Source organism: Papio anubis, chromosome 7 (assembly GCF_008728515.1).
Source record: "Papio anubis isolate 15944 chromosome 7, Panubis1.0, whole genome shotgun sequence".
NCBI classification, from domain to species: domain Eukaryota; kingdom Metazoa; phylum Chordata; class Mammalia; order Primates; family Cercopithecidae; genus Papio; species Papio anubis.
The window spans coordinates 132,696,316-132,715,257 of NC_044982.1; the positions used below are offsets into that span (position 1 = coordinate 132,696,316).

An 18,942-nucleotide genomic window follows, 5' to 3' on the forward strand; every position below is an offset into this window, starting at 1 on the left:
TGCTGCATCTACTCTGCCTGTGCTCTGTAAATGGAACAACAAAGCCTAGGTGACAGCCATGTGTTTACAACATGGTTTACTGAAGATTTTAAGCTGAGTGTTGAGACCTGCTGCTCAGAACAAAAATATTCCTTTCAAAATACTAGACGTTGTATAGTAATACGTGGTCAGTCACCCAAGGGCTCTGATGGAGATGTACAAGGAGATTCATGTTGCTTTGTTTCCTGCTAACACAACATCCAATCTGTAGTCCATGGATCAAAGACTAATTTTGACATTTAGCTTGTATTATTTAATAAATGAATTTTGTAAGGCTGTAGCTGCTGTAGATAGTGATTGCTCTGATGGATCTGGGCAATGTGTGTAAATTGAAAATCTTCAGGAAAGGATTCACCATTCTAGATGCCATTAAGAACAATTGTGATTTGTGGGAAAAGGTGAAAAGATCAACATTCACAGGAGTTTGGAAGAAGTTGATTTTAACCGTCATGACTTAAAAGTGGTTCAAGACTTTAATGGAAGAAGGAACTGCAGATGTGGTAGAAGTAGCAAGAGAATTGGAATTAGAAGTGGATCCTGGCCGGGTGTGGTGGCTCGTGCCTGTAATCCCAGCACTTTGGGAGGCCGAGGTGGGCAGATCATGAGGTCAAGAGATGGAGACCATCCTGGCTAACTGGATGAAATCCCATCTCTACTAAAAATACAAACAATTAGCCGGGCGTGGTGGCGGGCGCCTGTAGTCCCAGCTACTCGGGAGGCTGAGGCAGTAGAGTGACGTGAACCTGGGAGGCGGAGCTTGCAGGGAGCCGAGATCACGCCACTGCACTGTAGCCTGGGCAACAGAGCGAGACTTCGGCTCAAAAAAAAAAAAAAAAGTGGATCCTGAAAATGTGATCCAATTGCTGTAATCTCATGATAAACTTGAACAGATGAGGAGTTGCTTCTTATGGATGAGCAAAGAAAGTCGTTTCTTGAGATGCAATCTGCTCTTGGTGAAGATGCTGTGAATATTGTTGAAATGACAACAAAGGATTTAGAATATTACACAAACTTAGTTAATAAAGCAGTGGCAGGGTTTGAGAAGATTCACTCCAAGTTTGAAAGTTGTTCTACTGTGGACAGAGTGCTATCAAACAGCATTGCATGCTACGGAGAAATCTTTCATAAGAGAAGAGTCAATCCATGTGGGAAACTTCAGTGTTGTTATACTTTAAGAAATTGCAGTCGAGACCATCCTGGCTAACATGGTGAAACCCCGTCTCTACTAAAAATACAAAAACAAAATTAGCCGGGCGTGGTGGCGGGCACCTGTCGTCCCAGCTGCTTGGGAGGTTGAGGCAGGAGAATGGTGTGAACCCGGGAGGCGGAGCTTGCAGTGAGCGGAGATCACGCCACTGCACTCCAGCCTGGGCAACAGAGCGAGACTCTGTCTCAAAAAAAAAAAAAAAAAAGAAATTGCCCTAGCTACTCTAGCCTTCAGCAGCTACCACAGTGGTCAGTCAGCAGCCATCACCTTTGAAGTAAGAGCCTCCACCAGCAACAGTATTAAGATTCACTGAAGGCTCAGATGATCACTAGCACTTTTTAGCAATAATGTATTTTTAAGTGAAGGTATGTACAGTTTTTTAGACATGATGTGATTGCACACTTAATAGACTACAGTATAGTGTAAACCTAACTTTTACATGGACAGGGAAACCAAAAAATTCATGTGACTTGCTTTATTGCATTGGTTTGAAACTGAACTTGCAGTATATCTGAGATATGCCTGTACTCTGGTTCCAATTTGATAAAATGGAATTTGACTACTGTATTGCATCTGTATTATGTATACTTCCTGTGGGATTTGATGCACACATTATTGATATAGAGAAATAGGACTCCTGAACAATTGCTGCATACACTTATGTTCATATTTAAATTACCTCATTAACTTTTTAGTATTACAGTAAAATGCCTACAGAACATTTCCCCTCAGGAGAAAAAAGTGGATGTGTCAAGTCCAGAAATAGAAGAGATTATACCTGTTAACTTTTTTAAGCCTACATGTTGATTACTACTCTCATTTGAAAAGTGATTCTCAGCTTTTGTGTGTCAGAGATCCTTTTGAGAATCTGAAAGCTATGGACAGTTTCTTCCAAGAAATGCATTTATTTGAATATGTTAAATAAAAGTTTCTTTTTTGTTTGAGACAGAGCCTCACACTATCACCCAGGCTGGAGTGCAGTGGCGCAATGATCTCAGCTCACTGCAACCTCTGCCTCCCAGGTTCAAGCCTCAGAGTCCCGAGTAGCTTGGATTACGGGTGCCTGCCATCACGCCCAGTTAGGGTTTTTTTTTTTTTTTGTATTTTTAGTAGAGATGGGGTTTCACCATGTTGGCCAGTTTGGTTTTGAACTCCTGACCTCCTGATCAGTCTGCCTCAACCTCCCAAAGTGCTGGGATTACAGGCATGAGCCACTGTGCCTGGCCTAATTTTTTTGTATTTTTAACAGAGATGGAGTTTCACTATGTTGGTCAGGCTGCTCTTGAACTCCTGACCTTGTGGTCTGCCCGCCTCAGCCTGCCAAAGTGCTGGGATTACAGGCATGAGTCACTGCGCCCGGCCCCAGTACCCCAGCCCAGTACTGTGGCAGAATCGTACCTCCAAATTAATACATTTTCTTTTGGGGCTATATAATGCTGAAAAATAATTCCCCCCCCTCCCGTTCTTTACAGGACTTAAATTACAGAAGAAATGCATGTTCACGATAGGGAAAAAATAATAGTAAGCAAAAGAAATTTAAAATGGCCTATAATTCTTTTATCTTGAAGTAATTACTGTTGATATTTGGTATACTTTGCTCATAAATTGATATATTATTTTTAACTTTTCTTAATATTTTATGCTCTTTTTTTTTTTTTGAGACAGAGTTTCACTCTTGTTGCCCAAGCTGCAGTGCAATGCCGTGATCTCGGCTCACTGCAACCTCCACCTCCCGGGTTCAAGTGATTCTCCTGCCTCAGCCTCTTGAGTAGCTGGGATTACAGGCGTGCACCACCACAGCCGGCTAATTTTTTGTATTTTTAGTAGAAATGGGGTTTCACCATGTTAGCCAGGCTGGTCTCGAACTCCTGACCTCAGGCGATCCACCTGCATTGGCCTCCCAAAGTGCTGGGATTACAGGTGTGAGCCACTGTGCCCGACCTTTATGCTCTTTTTCATTAAAAAATATATTGTGAGGTCATCATTCTGTTTGTACATATTTTCTTTGAGGAGATTCTTATAAAATACTTCTTCTGTAGTGACATTTCGTTTTTCTGTGTTTTGAGTTCTTTCTTTTTTAAAAAAATTGCTGGTAGAAATGGTCTCACTATATTGCCCAGGCTGGTTTTGAACTCCTGGCTTTAAGTAATTCTCCCATGTGGGCCTACCAAAGTGCTTTGATTACATCATGAGCCACTGTGCCTGGACTCCCCTCTCTCCAACTTTTTTTTGAGACGTGGTCACACTCTGTTGCCCAGGCTGGAATGCAGTGGCATGATCATGGCTCAGTGCAGCCTCAACTCCTAGGCTCAAGTAATCCTCCTGCCTCAGCCTTCTGAGCAGCTAGGACTATAGGCACATACCCCCATGCCCAAATAATTTTTTAATTTTTATTTTTGTAGAGACAGGGTCTTGCTGTGTTGCCCAGACTGGTCTTGAACTTGTAGGCTCAAGCAGTCCTCCAGCCTTGGCCTCCCAAAAGTGCTAGGGTTACAGGTATGAGTCACTGCACCCAGCCTGAGTCCTTGCTTTTTATAGTTTATGTTTTCTTGTAAAGCATTTAGACACACACACACACACACACACACACACACACACACACACGTACATATACATATATACTTTTATAAATAATAGTTTGAAGCCATGGTTTTTATTCTTACGGTAGCAGGCATTGACAGCCATTCGAATGGTCTTTAGGAACTTTGAATAAACTTTTAAGAATGCAGGAAATGTATCACTACGTATCTAATGATAGATTTTTTAATATTAGGTATTAAGAAACACACTGGATCAAGTAATTTGGCAATGTAAGGTAGAGGTTTTATTTACTTAGTCAAGGTAGTTTTGATTTGAGTTCTTAATAAGTCTTGTGGCTGGGCACGGTGTCTCATGCCTGTAATTCCAGCACTTTGGGAGACCAAGGTGGGCAGATAGCTTGAGGTCTGGAGTTCGAGACCAGCCTGGGCAACATGGCGAAACCCCATCTCTACTAAAAATACAAAATTTAGCCATGGCATATGCCTGTAATCCCAGTTGCTGAGGAGGCTGAGGCAGGAGAATCACTTGAACCCAGGAGGCAGAGTTTGCAGTGAGCCAAGATAATGCTACTGCGCTCCAGCCTGGGCAACAGAGTTCCCAGACTCTGTCTCAAAAAAAGAAAAAAAAAAAAAAGCTTAAATAATTGCATTTTCTTATCTAAATTATCACCTGATAATTTCAAATAAAATTTATTAGCAACAGTGGAGTGACTTCTATAATTGTATGTGACATTTCATTAAATCTACTCTAACATATTAGGAAGAAATTTTTTTTTTTTTTGAAGGCAGAGTCTCGCTCTGTCACCCAGGCTGGAGTGCAGTGGTGCGATCTCGGCTCACTGCGAGCTCCGCCTCCCGGGTTCATGCCATTCTCCTGCCTCAGCCTCCTGAGTAGCTGGGACTACAGGCACCCGCCACCACGCCTGGCTAATTTTTTGTGTCTTTAGTAGAGATGGGGTTTCACCGTGTTAGCCAGGATGGTCTTGATCTCCTGACCTCGTGATCTGCCCGTCTTGGCCTCCCAAAGAGCTGGGATTACAGGCATGAGCAACTGCGCCCGGCAGGAAGATATTTTTATCTACCCAGATTATATGTTGACTGCAGAAAGTCTATAGAGAGTTTTAAATTAAGAAATAATTATATTGATCTTTACTTTGTATCAGAAAGCAGCGAAAATGGCGCAGTGCTTATGGAAGAAACTGCTTATCCAGCTTTGGAGGAAACCAGCTCAACAATTGAGGTAAACTTGTATTTTACTCTATGGATATATGTTAAATAGTATCCTTAGAGTACTAATTAAAGCCTCTAACTCTATTTATGCATTCTATTCCTATTTTGAATTATAAGCAATTTTGACTTCTAAGTTAGATGTCTTAGAAGACATCTAAGCAAAGTAATTTCTTGGTATTGTGTTAAAGATCTATCTTTTCACCTCTAATATAATTCTCTTTGGAAGTAGATTGCATTCTTGAATTATATTGAACAATTAAGCTGTTAGGTTTCACATCTAAAACGATGGTTCGTTTTAAAATTTGGTAACAACCTAAGACTTGTCCTTTGGGGTTTTACCTGACTTCTATATAGAACTAGATAGCTAGATGATCATTTTACATGGTGTTTTAGTCTGTTTGTACTGATCTGACAAAATACCTGAGACTGGATGATTTATAAAGAACAGAAATTTATTTCTCACAGTTACAGAGGCTGGGAAGTTTAAGATCAAAGCGTGGACAACCTCAGTGTCTGCTGATGGCATGCTGTCTTGTTTCCAAATGGCGTCTTGTTGCTACATCTCTAAGAGGAGATGAGTGAAAAAAGGCTGGATGCTGCATGAAGCCTGTTTTATAAAGACCTTGATCATATTCCCAGGGGAGATCCCTTATAACTCAGTCACCTCCTAAACGTCCCACTTCTTAGTACTATCACATTGGCGATTACATTCCAGCCTAGGAATTTTTGGGGACACCTTCAGACACATTCAGTACAAGATACTGCTGTTGAAGTTTATTACATACATAACCCAGAAAGTTTAGTGAGTCTTTTTTGGGCTCCCACGCTACAGAGTTGTGCTCGAATAGACCCATGGAACTCGTGAGAGAAATGAACTCTTTTTTCTGTGGTTATTGAGGAGCAAAGGTGGGCTTCTCAGCTTCTGCAGCCCACTAGGAGAACGCGGTGGTCTGATCTAATTCTGAGAGTTGTCAAGGGATCTGATAGTGTTCTCAAGCTATATGATGAGCCTACTATTGTGTAATTCTTTACTAATGGGAGGAATCGTATCTTTTATTTTAACTCAGATTACTATAATACTTAGCACTGTTGTATTCTACGAAAATATAAGGCCCTTAAATCATTGTTGATTTACCATCTCTAAAATTATGGTTCTTCAGGCAGAGGAAGAAAAGATACCTGAAGACGGTATCTATATTGGAACTGCCAGTGATGATTCTGATATTGTCACCCTTGAGCCACCTAAGTTAGAAGAAATTGGAAATCAAGAAGTTGTCATTGTTGAAGAAGCACAGAGTTCAGAGGACTTTAACATGGGCTCTTCCTCTAGCAGCCAGTATACTTTCTGTCAGCCAGAAACTGGTAAGAATACACTGATAAGAGACATAAAGACATGTACGACCACATTTTATATAAGGGCTTTTTTTCTACCCCTAATAATTTAGTCTCTAGTTTTGAATATGTTTGTGTAAAACTCAAGACTATTTTGTGTGTGAAATCTATTAATACCTAGTGTTTTCCTAGACTGTTCTGGAGCATAGCAATCTTTTGCTATAACAGTAACCATCTTTTGCCATTAAATAGAAGGCAAAATTGCTTCAGTGAGATCTGTTAAAATCACAAATGCTTCAAAATTCATTTGGTGCTTTTTAGATTGGGAAATTGGGGATGTTAATATTTTTGCTTGCAGTAGTATACATTTTGTATTATAGAAATAGTGAAAGAAAAATTCTTATTAAAGTTTCTTCAAATATATTCAATTATTAATCATGCAACAAACATTTATTGAGTACCTACCATATGCCAGACAGTGTTCAAGGTGCTGTCAATACAGCTAGTCTCCCAAAGCTCCTGACCTTCAGAGCTTTTGTTTTAGATTCTGTGATGAAAATGTCACTAGTGTTAAGTCAAATTTTTAGTGCAATCAATACCCGTTGTACAGACAGACTCATTCAGAGATTAAAGTGTGAGTTGCTTGATTTCTTTCCACTATGCTTCAGCTCAGTTTTAGCAGTGTGTATAACATCTTTTAATGTGATATAAGTATGTAAATATAAAGTTCCTGGAAATATCAGTTACTAACCCACAATTATAACTAAGGGTGAGTGATGGCAGAGACAACTTGAAACACTGCTAGTGATTGTAAAAATTTCCTAGTTTGACAGAAAAACAGGAAACGTGTAGTATCTATTTTAGGTAATTTTTTTAGATTTTACCATTCTTTAATATTTACATTTGCCAACCAGAATCAGACAATATAATTTCTGTCATTCCAGTTTAGCTAATAAAATGTCAAGTAGAGATTCTTGGCTGGGCATAGTGGCTCACACCAGTAATTCCAGCACTTTGTGAGGCCGAGACAGGTGGATTACCTGAGCCCAGGAGTTTGAGACCAGCCTGGGCAGCATTGCGAGACCTCATCTCTACAAATAATAAAAAGCCAGGCATGATGGCATGCGCCTGTGTTCCCAGCCACTTGGGAGGCTGAGATGTGAGGATTGCTTGAGCCTGGGAGGTTGAGGCTGCAGTGAGCTGAGATTGCGCCACTGCGCTCCAACCTGGGTGACAGAGCAGGACCCTGTCTCAAAAATAAAAAAAAAATAGAGATTCTTGGCTATCTCATTTAATGAGAAGTTATTTTCAGCTAGTATATCAGTGGTTTGCCTATAAACATGAACTTGAAAACACTTTATCCAGCTATTTGAATATTCAGGTGACATTCTTGGTGGTCAGAGGAAAATTCAGCCTTTGTTAGAATAGCATTCATAGTATATTTATTTAGGGAGGGATATCGTAATTGATTTTAGAATCCTTGTTGGTCATCAAATTTTATTATTTTTTTAAACTCTGGAATTTGTGTTGTATTCAGGTAGTTTTTTTTTTTTTTTTGCCCCCTTCCTTTCTTGCCTCTGGTTTAATTCCATAATGTTCATGGCCCAGAAAAGTCAAATTGAAGCTGGAGTATTACAGAATGGTCAGATATATAAGAAACTGACATAGACATAAAAGAAATTACATACTGTTGCCGGGCATGGTGGCTCATGCCTGTAATCCCAGCACCATCTCAAAAAAAGAAAGAGATTATATATAGTTAACTTTTTTCAGGAAGTTGCATACTTCTAAGCTCCTTCTTCTTTTGTCTTCTTTCTGAATTCTGACTTCTTGAGATTTTTGTAGACTGAGTTAAGAGGAATATTTGATTAATTATCTTTTTACCCATTGTTATTCCTCCTAAAGATATTGTTTCAATAAACCAAATGTTTAAAGACGAAATTTTGGACTATACTGAAAACACTACATATAAACCAGTTGGCAGGAGTTTTTGTTTTGGGGCCGTGCACGTTGGCTCACGCCTGTAATCCCTGCACTTTGGGAGGCTGAGGCAGGCAGATCACCTGAGGTAAGGAGTTTGAGACCAGCCTGACCAACATGGTGAAAACCCTTCTCTACTAAAAATACAAAAATTAGCCAGGTGCCTATAATTCCAGCTACTTGGGACTAACTGCCTGTGGTAACGCGGGCCTGTAATCCCAACTACTCTGGAGGCTGAGGCAGGAGAATCTCTTGAACCCAGGAGGTGAAGGTTGCAGTGAGCCAAGATTGCACCATTGCACTCCAGCCTGGGCAATAGAGGGAGACTCTGTCTCAAAAAAAAAAAAAAAAAGAGTTTTTGTTTTTCCCTTTTGGTTTGTTAATTTTGTGCTATAGCCATTACTTAATTGTTTTTTCCTTTCCCTTTCTTCATCCTTAAAGATTTCAACTTCAGTTTTTTCTTCTCCTGACTTACATTCTTGTGGCAGTGTAGGTTTTGTTGGGTTAAGAACGCTACCTGCTTCCTCTATACGAACTCTCTTTCCTGACAAAAAGCAAAGTTGGTAGTGTAGAGTTTGTATTGTGTATGTTTTTAAGAAGGCATGATTATTATATTTTAATTTAGTACGATAGCAATGTTAAGTGATAATTAAGTATTTTTAATTCTTTTTTTCTTTTTAGTCTTTATAATATAGCTTTATGCATCTTTTTTTCCTGTTTATTCACAAAAGAAAGGTGGTGGGAGAAGCTGTGGAAGATTCCTGAGTGCATATGGGGATGGGATGATCAGCTGAAACACCATGTTCCTAGCCAACTCACTTTCCAAGGTGGTGTGACTAACTCTGACCAGCTTCTCTAGAGCTGAGTGTGCCTAGTCACATTTACTATTTACCGAGTGCTTTAAAGATACCTGTTGTCATCTGTGATACTCTAAACAGGTGTTCAGAATCTCTTGTAAAGGCACTGGCCAAGCTTATTGCATGCCTTTGCATTGCTTGCATCTATGGGCCAAATTAAGCTTTTTTAAAAGAAGTTAAAAATCAAAATATTTTAGCTATTATATGTACGGGTTAAAAAAGTTGGAAGCATTAGATAAGGACATGAATATATTAATATGGGTTAGGCTGTTTTGTTAGAATATGTAATGAAGGCAATGTTAATGTAGAATTGAACATTTATTTAAAGAAGTTTTACAGATGGTTTGTTTCTACATTTACCTATCTTAATTTTATGTCAGAAAACCTGACTTAAATACTCTAACCATGATCATGAATGCCTTTGTATTATGTAATGCTTTGTTTAAGTCTTCCTTTCTTTCTCTTTGTCCAAGAAATATAACCTCACACCTGAGGCGACGGCATCTTTGAAAAACTAGTGATCAAGAATAACCAGATATACATGATGGGCATAAGGGTCATGACCAAAAAGATCTCTCAGTGGCATCTGTATCACTAAATATTAGGAATATTCATTCATTTCAGTAGTGCCTTCTGTCTTTGTGTTTATTGTTGTAAGTGTGAAAGTGAACTGAATCCTCCGTGATCCATCTCTGAAAAATATTGCCTAACCTAAATCACCAGCTTTCCTGTGGCATGGATATCCTGTCTTCTGACAAACTGTTTTTGCTTTTCTGGAGCATGAATGTTTGTTGTTTTAGAGCTCTTTATATTCAAGTTCATATTTTATCCTTCCTTTTAGTGCTTTTCCTCTAAGTAGCTTGTGGAAATTTTTCTGAGTAATCGAAGCTTCTGTGTCAACATACAGTTTGTTGATATATGGAACCGTGTTAAGAAATTAATGCATTCGGAAAAAACTGAAGGTGATTTTTCCAGGGAATTTGTTTCCTGGACTTAGGATTTCTTGTGCAGATTTTTCCCACCAGTTTGCTTTTCTCTACTATTATTTTCATATAGGAGCAGCATCAGAATAGTCCTTAATATCGGAGATAGCTGTTGTGTCACTTCCTCATGCTGACATATTTACTAGAGGGTAAAATTAATAACCTTCTAGTAAGAGTGGCAGTCGAAGGGAAGGACTCATCTGACTTCTGGAAACCTATGTTAAAATAGAGTGCTTTGAACCTTGATCGTGGGCTAATCAGGTTAGAAATGAAACTAGAGACCAGATACACCCAAGGAAACTTGGTAGTTACTTTACTTTATAAGTCACAAGAAATGCTTGTGTACTTTCCTGTGTTCCTTAAACAGTTGCACTTCAGTTACCTCTTTGAAACTGAATGAAGAGACAGAGAGTATTGTTTTCTCTTTCCAGAAATAATACTTGTTTATACCTGTAATAGCAATGAAATTTTGTTTCTTTTGAGACAGAGTTATGCTGTGTCTCCCAGTCTGGAGTACAGTGACAGGATCTTGGCTCACTGCAACCTCCACCTCCCGGGTTCAAGTGATTCTCCTGCCTCAGCCTCCCAAGTAGCTGGGACTATAGGTGCACTACCACACCCGGTTAATTTTTGTATTTTTAGTAGAGAAGGGGTTTCGCCATGTTGGCCAGACTGATCTTGAACTCCTGACCTCAGGTGATCTGCCCGCCTCGGCCTCCCAAAGTGCTGGGATTACAGGCGTGAGCCACCGCTCCTGGCCAACCGTGAAACTTGAGGCTATGAGAATGAAGGATTATTCTAATAGTGTAAACTATAAGGCGAGGAGGGTTAAAAAAAAACCAGAGATAGGCTCTCAATGCACAAATGAATATGATGAACAGATTCTTGTGTATCACATTTGAAATGCTTTATGTTTTGGCTTTATGTAGATGAGTTGAAAACCTGTGTTTTTGTTTATGTTGTTTGGTTTTTGTTTTTGGCTGTCTCGTGTAAAAAGGCATGTAAGGGATGGCATTGATTATTCTAAATAATTTTTACTGGGAAAGCATTTCCAATATTTTGAATAGCTAAATGTCAACTTTTTTCTTAATAGTATTTTCATCTCAGCCTAGTGACGATGAATCAAGTAGTGATGAAACCAGTAACCAGCCCAGCCCTGCCTTTAGACGACGCCGTGCTAGGAAGAAGACTGTTTCTACTTCAGAATCTGAAGACCGGCTAGTTGCTGAACAAGAAACCGAACCTTCTAAGGAGTTGAGTAAACGTCAGTTCAGTAGTGGTCTCAATAAGTGTGTTATACTTGCTTTGGTGATTGCAATCAGCATGGGATTTGGACATTTCTATGGTAAGTATTCAAAAATGTGTAACCTGATGGGATAGTGTAGAGGCACTTAGGAGTGAGGAATCCCGGGATATGTTTTCAGTGCCATTATTAAATATATGGCCTTGAAAACTTGAAGCCTGTTTGAGCCTCAGTTTTCTCATTCGGGAAGTGGGTGCTGCCTATCTCACAAATCTTTTTATTTAAATAAGGTAGTAGTTATTAATAAATGTAAAGATAATAACCACATATATTTGTGACTCTTTTAAAGTTAAAAGATGGAAGATTAAAAATCTGAAATGCTCACCATGAGGGAAATCATTTACATTTAGAATCATAGTTAAACTAAGTTGAAGTGTGAGTTTTTTAGGAAGATTATTTAAATCACAGTTGAAATGGTTATATTTGAAATGTAGAAATAGTAAGTGTTCATTATTTCTACTTTGAGGTTTCATGTAAGTATCATACTTTATAACTTTCATTGTTGTTTCTGTGATTCACATGAATTGAGAGGTTTTCATCTTTATTGTTATACTTTGCTCTTTATTATGATTGATACTATTTATATATGTTGATCATCTTATCAATTCAAAGCCTTTAAATGCCTTTTGGGTGAGAAGAGGAAGGTATTCCATTGGTGTTACTTTACTTTCTCATTTAGGAGCCTCACCCATTGAACCTCTCTCTTTTTTTTTTTGGGGAGACGGAGTCCCACTCTGTCGCCCAGGCTGCAGTACAGTGGCATGATCTTGGCTCACTGCAAACTCCACCCCTAGGGTTCTAGCAATTCTCCTACCTCAACCTCCCGAGTAGCTGGGGTAACAGGCGCCTGCTACCATGCCTGGCTAATTGTTTTGTATTTGTAGTAGAGATGAGGTTTTGCCATGTTGGCCAGGCTGGTCTCAAACTTTTTTTTGTTTGTTTTTTTGAGACAGAGTCTCGCTCTGTCGCCCAGGCTGGAGTCCAGTGGTGCGACCTCGGCTCACTGCAGCTTCCACCTCTGGGTTCAAGCAATTCTCCTGCCTCAACCTCCTGAGTAGCTGGGATTACAGGTGCCCGCCACCATGCCTGGCTAATTGTTTTGCGTTTTTAGTAGAGACGGGGTTTCACCATCTTGGCCAGGCTGGTCTCAATCTCCTGATCTTGTGATGCACCTGCCTTGGCCTCCGAAAGTGCTGGGATTACAGGCGTGAGCCACCGTGCCCGGCCAGTCTTGAACTCTTGACTTAAGGTGCTCCACCTGCCTCAGCCTCCCAAAGTGCTGGGATTACAGGCATGAGCCACCATGCCTGGCCTGAATCTCTTATTTAAGGTATGTATTTGTACAGTGACTGGAGTATTTGAAACCTGAACTTTGACTCTTTGTTGTATTGGAATTTGGGGTAGAGACAATTTAGAAGGAAACGTCTTAGATCTTGTCAAATTCCCGAATTTTAGCTTGCTTTATATTAACTACTTTTAGGTTTTTTTTGCCTGCATAATCCACAGTCTAACTTTCATTTTGCTAGTTCCTTGGAAAAATGTATTTCTTATGCAAAGATTGAAGAATTACATGTATCCTATGTGGATTTGTGGAAAAGGTTTATTATTCAACATAGTGTAATGTTAGAATAGACTTAATGATGACAATACCTGTTTAAAGTCAGAGCTTGCAAGATGTGTTTCTTGTATTTATATTAATAAAAATATGTATTTAGATTTCTGATGGATGCCTGCTTGAATTTAATACTGAGATACTATTATTTGTATCCTTTCTTGAAATTTGTTGTAATAAGATTTGATTGGAAATATATATTTACCTTTATAGACTAGCCGAAACAAATTAATCAATATGTATTTGAGTATGATTTTCCCTCCACAGGTAAACATGAGAGTAACAAAGGAGAAGATCTTATCTTAATCTTTTTTTCTTCAAAAAAATTGGATAGTGATTTAAAGTGTTAATCCAAATTAAAACTTCACTATTTACATGACCTTTGAATATTTTGTAGAAAGATCATTTTACAGGAGTGCTTTCAAAATGAGAAGTTACTTCTCTGTTATGTAGGATTTTGGTTATTAGTAAAATTTACCTTAATAGTTAATTAATAAAACATTGTCCTTTACTTCATATTAGCCTTTTCGGAATATGAAAAGCCTGGATAATACATTATGAAGTAGGCCTTATGGTAATGAGATTAGTTTAATTAACATACAAGACCTAACCTAAATGACTTTTCCAAATCACTACTTAAAAGACATCACTTTTTTTTTGAGACGGAGTTTTGCTCTTGATGCCCAGGCTGGAGTGCAGTGCATGATCTCGGCTCACTGCAACCTTCGCCTCCCAGGTTCAAGTGATTCTCCTGCCTCAGCCTCCTGAGTATCTAGGATTACAGACATCTGCCACCATGCCCAGCTAATTTTGTATTTTTAGTAGAGATGGGGTTTCTCCATGTTGGTCAGGCTGGTCTCGACCTCCCGGCCTCAGGTGATCTGCCCACCTTGGCCTCCCAAAGGGCTGGGATTACAGGTATGAGCCACCGCACCTAGCAAGACATCACATTTTTAAATTTTAGCACTGATCTCAGCATTCTTTGGAGTTGATTTCAGAGCCATTTTGAATTTCCCATTCACCATGAAGTCAGTCATTGCATCCCATAGTCATTCATTCACTTTATAATTTTATTTTATTTTTTTTGAGACAGAGTCTTGCTCTGTTGCCCAGGCTGGAATGCAGCAGTGCAATCTTGGCTCACTGCAACCTCCGTCTCCCAGGTTCAAACGACTTTCCTGTCTCAGCCTCCCGAGTAGCTGTGATTATAGGTGCCCACCAGCACACCTGGCTAATTTTTGTATTTGTAGTAGAGATGAGGTTTTGCCCTGTTGGCCAGGTTGATCTTGAACTCCTGACCTCAAGTGATCTGCCTGCCTCAGCCTCCCAAAGTGCTGGGATTATAGGCATGAGCCACTGTGCCTGGCCTGCTTTATAATAATTTAACAATACCATACTACTAATTGAATCATTCTGCATTTGTCAGCCTTGGTGCCATACAAATTTGAATTGGCAGATTTACACTGCAGGGAAGAGAAAGCTAGCACGACTAAGGATAGTAAAGCAGTATACTCCAGTGTACTCCATCTGAAAATGCTTTCAGAAGTTTTATTAAAAAGTTTCATGAATGAAGCAGTCTTTCTTCTTACATTTACTTGTGACTATCAACATTCCAAATCATCAATGGAGTTCAATTGATTTAGTTTTCTCCTTGAGTTGCTTGAAGTATTGATAGACTACCTGGCTCTTCGGCAGACTATTATATAACAAGATATCTAGATGCTAAGTTATAGAGCACAGAATGAATTACAGCTCGAAGCATACACTTACTGAATTATCCCAGAGGTGGTAAGATTTTTTTTTTTTTTAAATAGTTCAATTCATTTATTTCAACCGACGTTTATTGGCTGGTGATACAATTGCTCCTCAAGGAGAAATGATTTGAACAGGAGAAGATTTTTTAAAATATTTTTTTAAATAGGAGATTTGTACTCCAAGATTCTTCTGTGCTGTAGTCAAAAGTGATGTGCCCTTGAATGGACTCTGAATGTCCTTCAACACAATAGACATGGCCAAGGAAAAGAAACCCAAAGAAAAGAAACCCAGGCAAGACTATAGGTCTAAGAGGCATGGCCAAGGTCTTGAGTGTAAGTGTATGTAACAGACAGACTTCTGCATTTGGGGCTATTCTCGGAGTCACCTTGTTTTTTTGTTTTTTCTTTTTGTTTTTTTCATTTAACATTAAATTCATTCAGCAAATATTCGTTGAGCTCCTACTGCATATCAGGGACTGGTGAAGAAATAGAGGTGGTAAGATTTAAATTGTGTCTAATCATAGTAAGTTTATGATAGACTCAAGGAAGGTAGAACATTCCAGCAATAGACAATCTGATAACCTGAGGAAGAAGTAATCTTGGGTTTGGGAGCAGTGAAAAGACTGCCTGGACTATAGCAGAGTAGGTATTTAGAAATAATGGAGTGGGTGGGGTGCTGTTATAGTCATCCCTTGATGTCCATGAGGGATGGGTTCCAGGAGGCACCCATACCAAAATCCATACAAACTAAAGTCCCTTGACGGCGGACCTCACATACACGAAAAGTCACCTCTCCATATACCTGGGGTTTGCATCCTGCCATTGGATTTTGCATCCTGCCATGTAGTTCAAACTCACGTTGCTCAAGGGTCAACTGTATATTGTAAAACATCTTGGAATCGATAGGAAAGTTTGATTTATTGAGTAACCTGCTATCAGTTTAGAGAAAAAGAGTGCCAGAACGTTTTGCTGGTGTGGAAAAAGTGGTATGGGAAAATGTAAAATAGTTGTTAGGAGTTCTGTAATCTGGATATTTGGTGAGGAGGACCTTGACGATTAGAATAACAGTGAGAATGGAATAAGGGACATTGAAGGAATAATGGAAAATAATGGCAGTTTATTAAATTGTAGGAAATGTGCTAGCTGCTTCACTTTTGGAGTTGGGGTTACTGGGGAAGTTTTGCCAGATGATAAATAGATGGTAAGCACAGTTTGGTTTGGTTTGGGGCAGGTGTTGAGGTTTGATTTTTTTTTTCCCCCCCCACCCTACAAAGAGGCCCCCTACGCAGCTGGATGTGTTGATTAGAAGCTCTGATGAGAAGTTAAGACTAGATCTGTAGATTGGAATTCTTAATAGGAGTGATAGCAAAATCTGACAGTGGTGCAACATGGTACAATAGGCAGCATTTGTAGACATGACTAGGCCAAAGATTGTATCTTGAGGATAACACTTTAGGCAGCCGAAGGTGCAGGAAAAACCCCCAAGTGATTAGTCAGTAATACTGTAAAAGGCCACATTAAGACAGTAATCAAGCATGTGCTATATTATACTATCTTGAATTCAGACCCCAACACAGTTTTAGATTATTTTCCAGTGGGCAAAGGAATTAATCTTCTTAGCAGTTTGAAACAGAAATTGCAGAAGTTTTCTGTTACTCTGGGAACTATAGATAAATTTCCTTCAACATGTGAAAAAATCGGGGATTCTTCTGAGTAGTTTTGAAACAAGCTTGCCATGCTTCTATAAATTGGGAAATCTAAAGAGAGGAAATGAATTCTAACACAGAATACCATAGCTAGAATATGTAACCGTTATCTGTAAATTGGCAAAAGTTGTTTTTAGTATTTTTCAAGATGTATTGAAGACATTTAAAATAATTTTTATATCAGTAAGGGAAGAAATAGCGATCATTGCATCCTTTCTTTGTAAAATTCTGTAGTATCTATACTTAGATGTAATGTTAAGGTAGCTAACTGCATTTTGCCTTATTTTTGATTTCGTGGTTTTTTCCCCCCATACATGAAGCATGTGAACAGCATGTCTCAGTAAAGTAACATTTTGATTTTTAGGGTGAAAATATGAAGAATCCTAGTTGGTTTAAGATTCTTTTTTTGAGACAGAGTTTTGCTCTTGTTGCCCAGGCTGGAGTGCAGTGGCATGATCTCAGCTCACCGCAACCTCTGCCTCCCGGGTTCAAGCGATTCTCCTGCCTCAGCCTCCCAAGTGGCTGGGATTACAGGCATGTGCCACCATGCCCTGGCTAATTTTGTATTTTTAGTAGAGACAGGGTTTCTCCATGTTGGTCAGGCTGGTCTTGAACTCCTGACCTCAGGTGATCCATCTGCTTTGGCCTCCCAAAGTGCTGGGATTACAGGCGTGAGCTACCACGCCTGTCCGATTCTTTTATCACTGTTGGTAGAAGGACAGTGCTACTCCAGTACAGATTTAACCATTGCAGAATTCTTAACAAATTTGGCTTTGAGAATGGTGCACAGTCACCATTAGCCAGTTATTTTCTGTGCTGTACTTTTTGGGCTTTGTTGTATCCTTTAGGCAAAATATTAAAAAAAAAAAAAAAAAAAGGTTTTCATTTTTCCTTATTGACTTCATGACCTGTGAAAAAACACCAAGGTTTGTTCATTTCTCTGTATAAAGGAGGCTGAAACACTTTTTGTACTTAAAGATAACCCCCAAAACAACAAAGCTGAGTGCCTTCAATATAGTAAGATAAGAACATTACATAAATTGTTCTCTTGGTTAGAGCCATATGGGCGGGCCTGTGTGTTTTAATACAAAAGATAGTGAACTGCTTAAATGTTCCTGGGTATATGTAAATAAATGTTTTTAAAAACTGGCCTACGTGGCCTTACTTATATTACGTAAATGTTCACCATCATCTGATGAATGATCATGGGCTTTCACTTACTTATCTTAAAAAAATTTTTTTAATTTTTAGTAGAGACGGGGTTTCACCATGTTGTCCAGGCTCGTCTTGAACTCCTGACCTCAAATGATCCACCTGCCTTGGCTCCCAAAGTGCTGGGATTACAGGCGTGAGCCACCGTGCCCAGCCTTAGTTACTTATTCTTTATGTAATCAGAATTTTTAAAGAATGGTGAAATGCTGATGATACTCTGAAATTAAGATCACATAGGTTATGGCCAGGCACAGTGGCTCACACATGTAATCCCAGCACTTTGAGAAGCCAAGGTGAGTGGATCACTTGAGGCCAGGAGTTTGAGACCAGCCTGGCCAACATGGCAAAACCCTGTCTCTACAAAAAATTAGCTGGGCATGGTGGCGCTTGCCTGTAGTCCCAGCTACTCGAGAAGCTGAGGCACGAGAATTGCTTGAACCCCAGGAGGCAGAGGTTGCAGTGAGCTGAGACCATACCAGCCTGGGCGACGTAGCGAGACTCTGTCTCAAAAAAAAAAAAAAAAAAGATTACATAGCTTATATGCAGATTACCAATGTTTAAAAATAAATAAAACATTGAATGATAATAATTATGTTACATACCCTTAATAAAAATATTTATTTTAGGCACAATTCAGATTCAGAAGCGTCAACAGTTAGTCAGAAAGATACATGAAGATGAATTGAATGATATGAAGGATTATCTTTCCCAGTGTCAACAGGAACAAGAATCTTTCATTGATTATAAGGTATGTACCACTAACAAATATTTAAAATAATTGTTAGTAATTATTGTGCTTATTACTTAGAGCTTATTGTGCTTAGTAGTGCAGATTAGTAAATCAGAAATAATGCAGATCATTGTTGAATTGAATACGGGTACTTACAGTGTCCTAGTCAGTCATGAGTGCACCATATAGAGTATTTCTCTTATTCTCAAAACATGGGAATTAAGCAGTTATTAACTTTCATAGGTGGGAAAGAGGTTTAGAAAGGTTAAGGGACTTTCCCAAGGTAGCAACTGGCAGAGCTAATTTGTTTTTGTTTGTTTGTTTGTTTATTTATTTGAGATGGAGTCTTGCTCTGTTGCCCAGGCTAGAGTGCAGTGGTGCAGCCTCAGGTCACTGCAACTTCCACCTCGGGGTTCAAGCGATTCTTGTGCCTCGGCCTCCCAAGTAGCTGGGATTA

The 18,942-nt window shown here is 39.2% G+C and overlaps 1 protein-coding gene across 12 annotated transcripts in view; it reads left to right on the top strand.

Annotated features, from left to right (window-relative positions):
• LOC116275822 (cell cycle progression protein 1) overlaps positions 1-18,942 on the top strand; it is a 90,006-nt gene that overhangs the window by 21,566 nt on the left and 49,498 nt on the right. For 8 of the 12 annotated variants that reach the window (XR_004185151.1, XM_031668634.1, XM_031668635.1 and 5 more), the window contains 5 exons: positions 4,950-5,026; positions 6,177-6,378; positions 9,060-9,155; positions 11,262-11,513; positions 18,382-18,503. Coding sequence is in view for 11 of the 12 variants with exons in the window: in XM_031668634.1 (XP_031524494.1) it covers positions 4,950-5,026; positions 6,177-6,378; positions 9,060-9,155; positions 11,262-11,513; positions 18,382-18,503 (749 nt within the window). In the remaining variant the exon portion in view is untranslated. The remainder of the gene's footprint in view (positions 1-4,949; positions 5,027-6,176; positions 6,379-9,059; positions 9,156-11,261; positions 11,514-18,381; positions 18,504-18,942) is intronic. The other 4 variants (XM_031668638.1, XM_031668642.1, XM_031668637.1 and 1 more) reach the window with 1 other exon arrangement.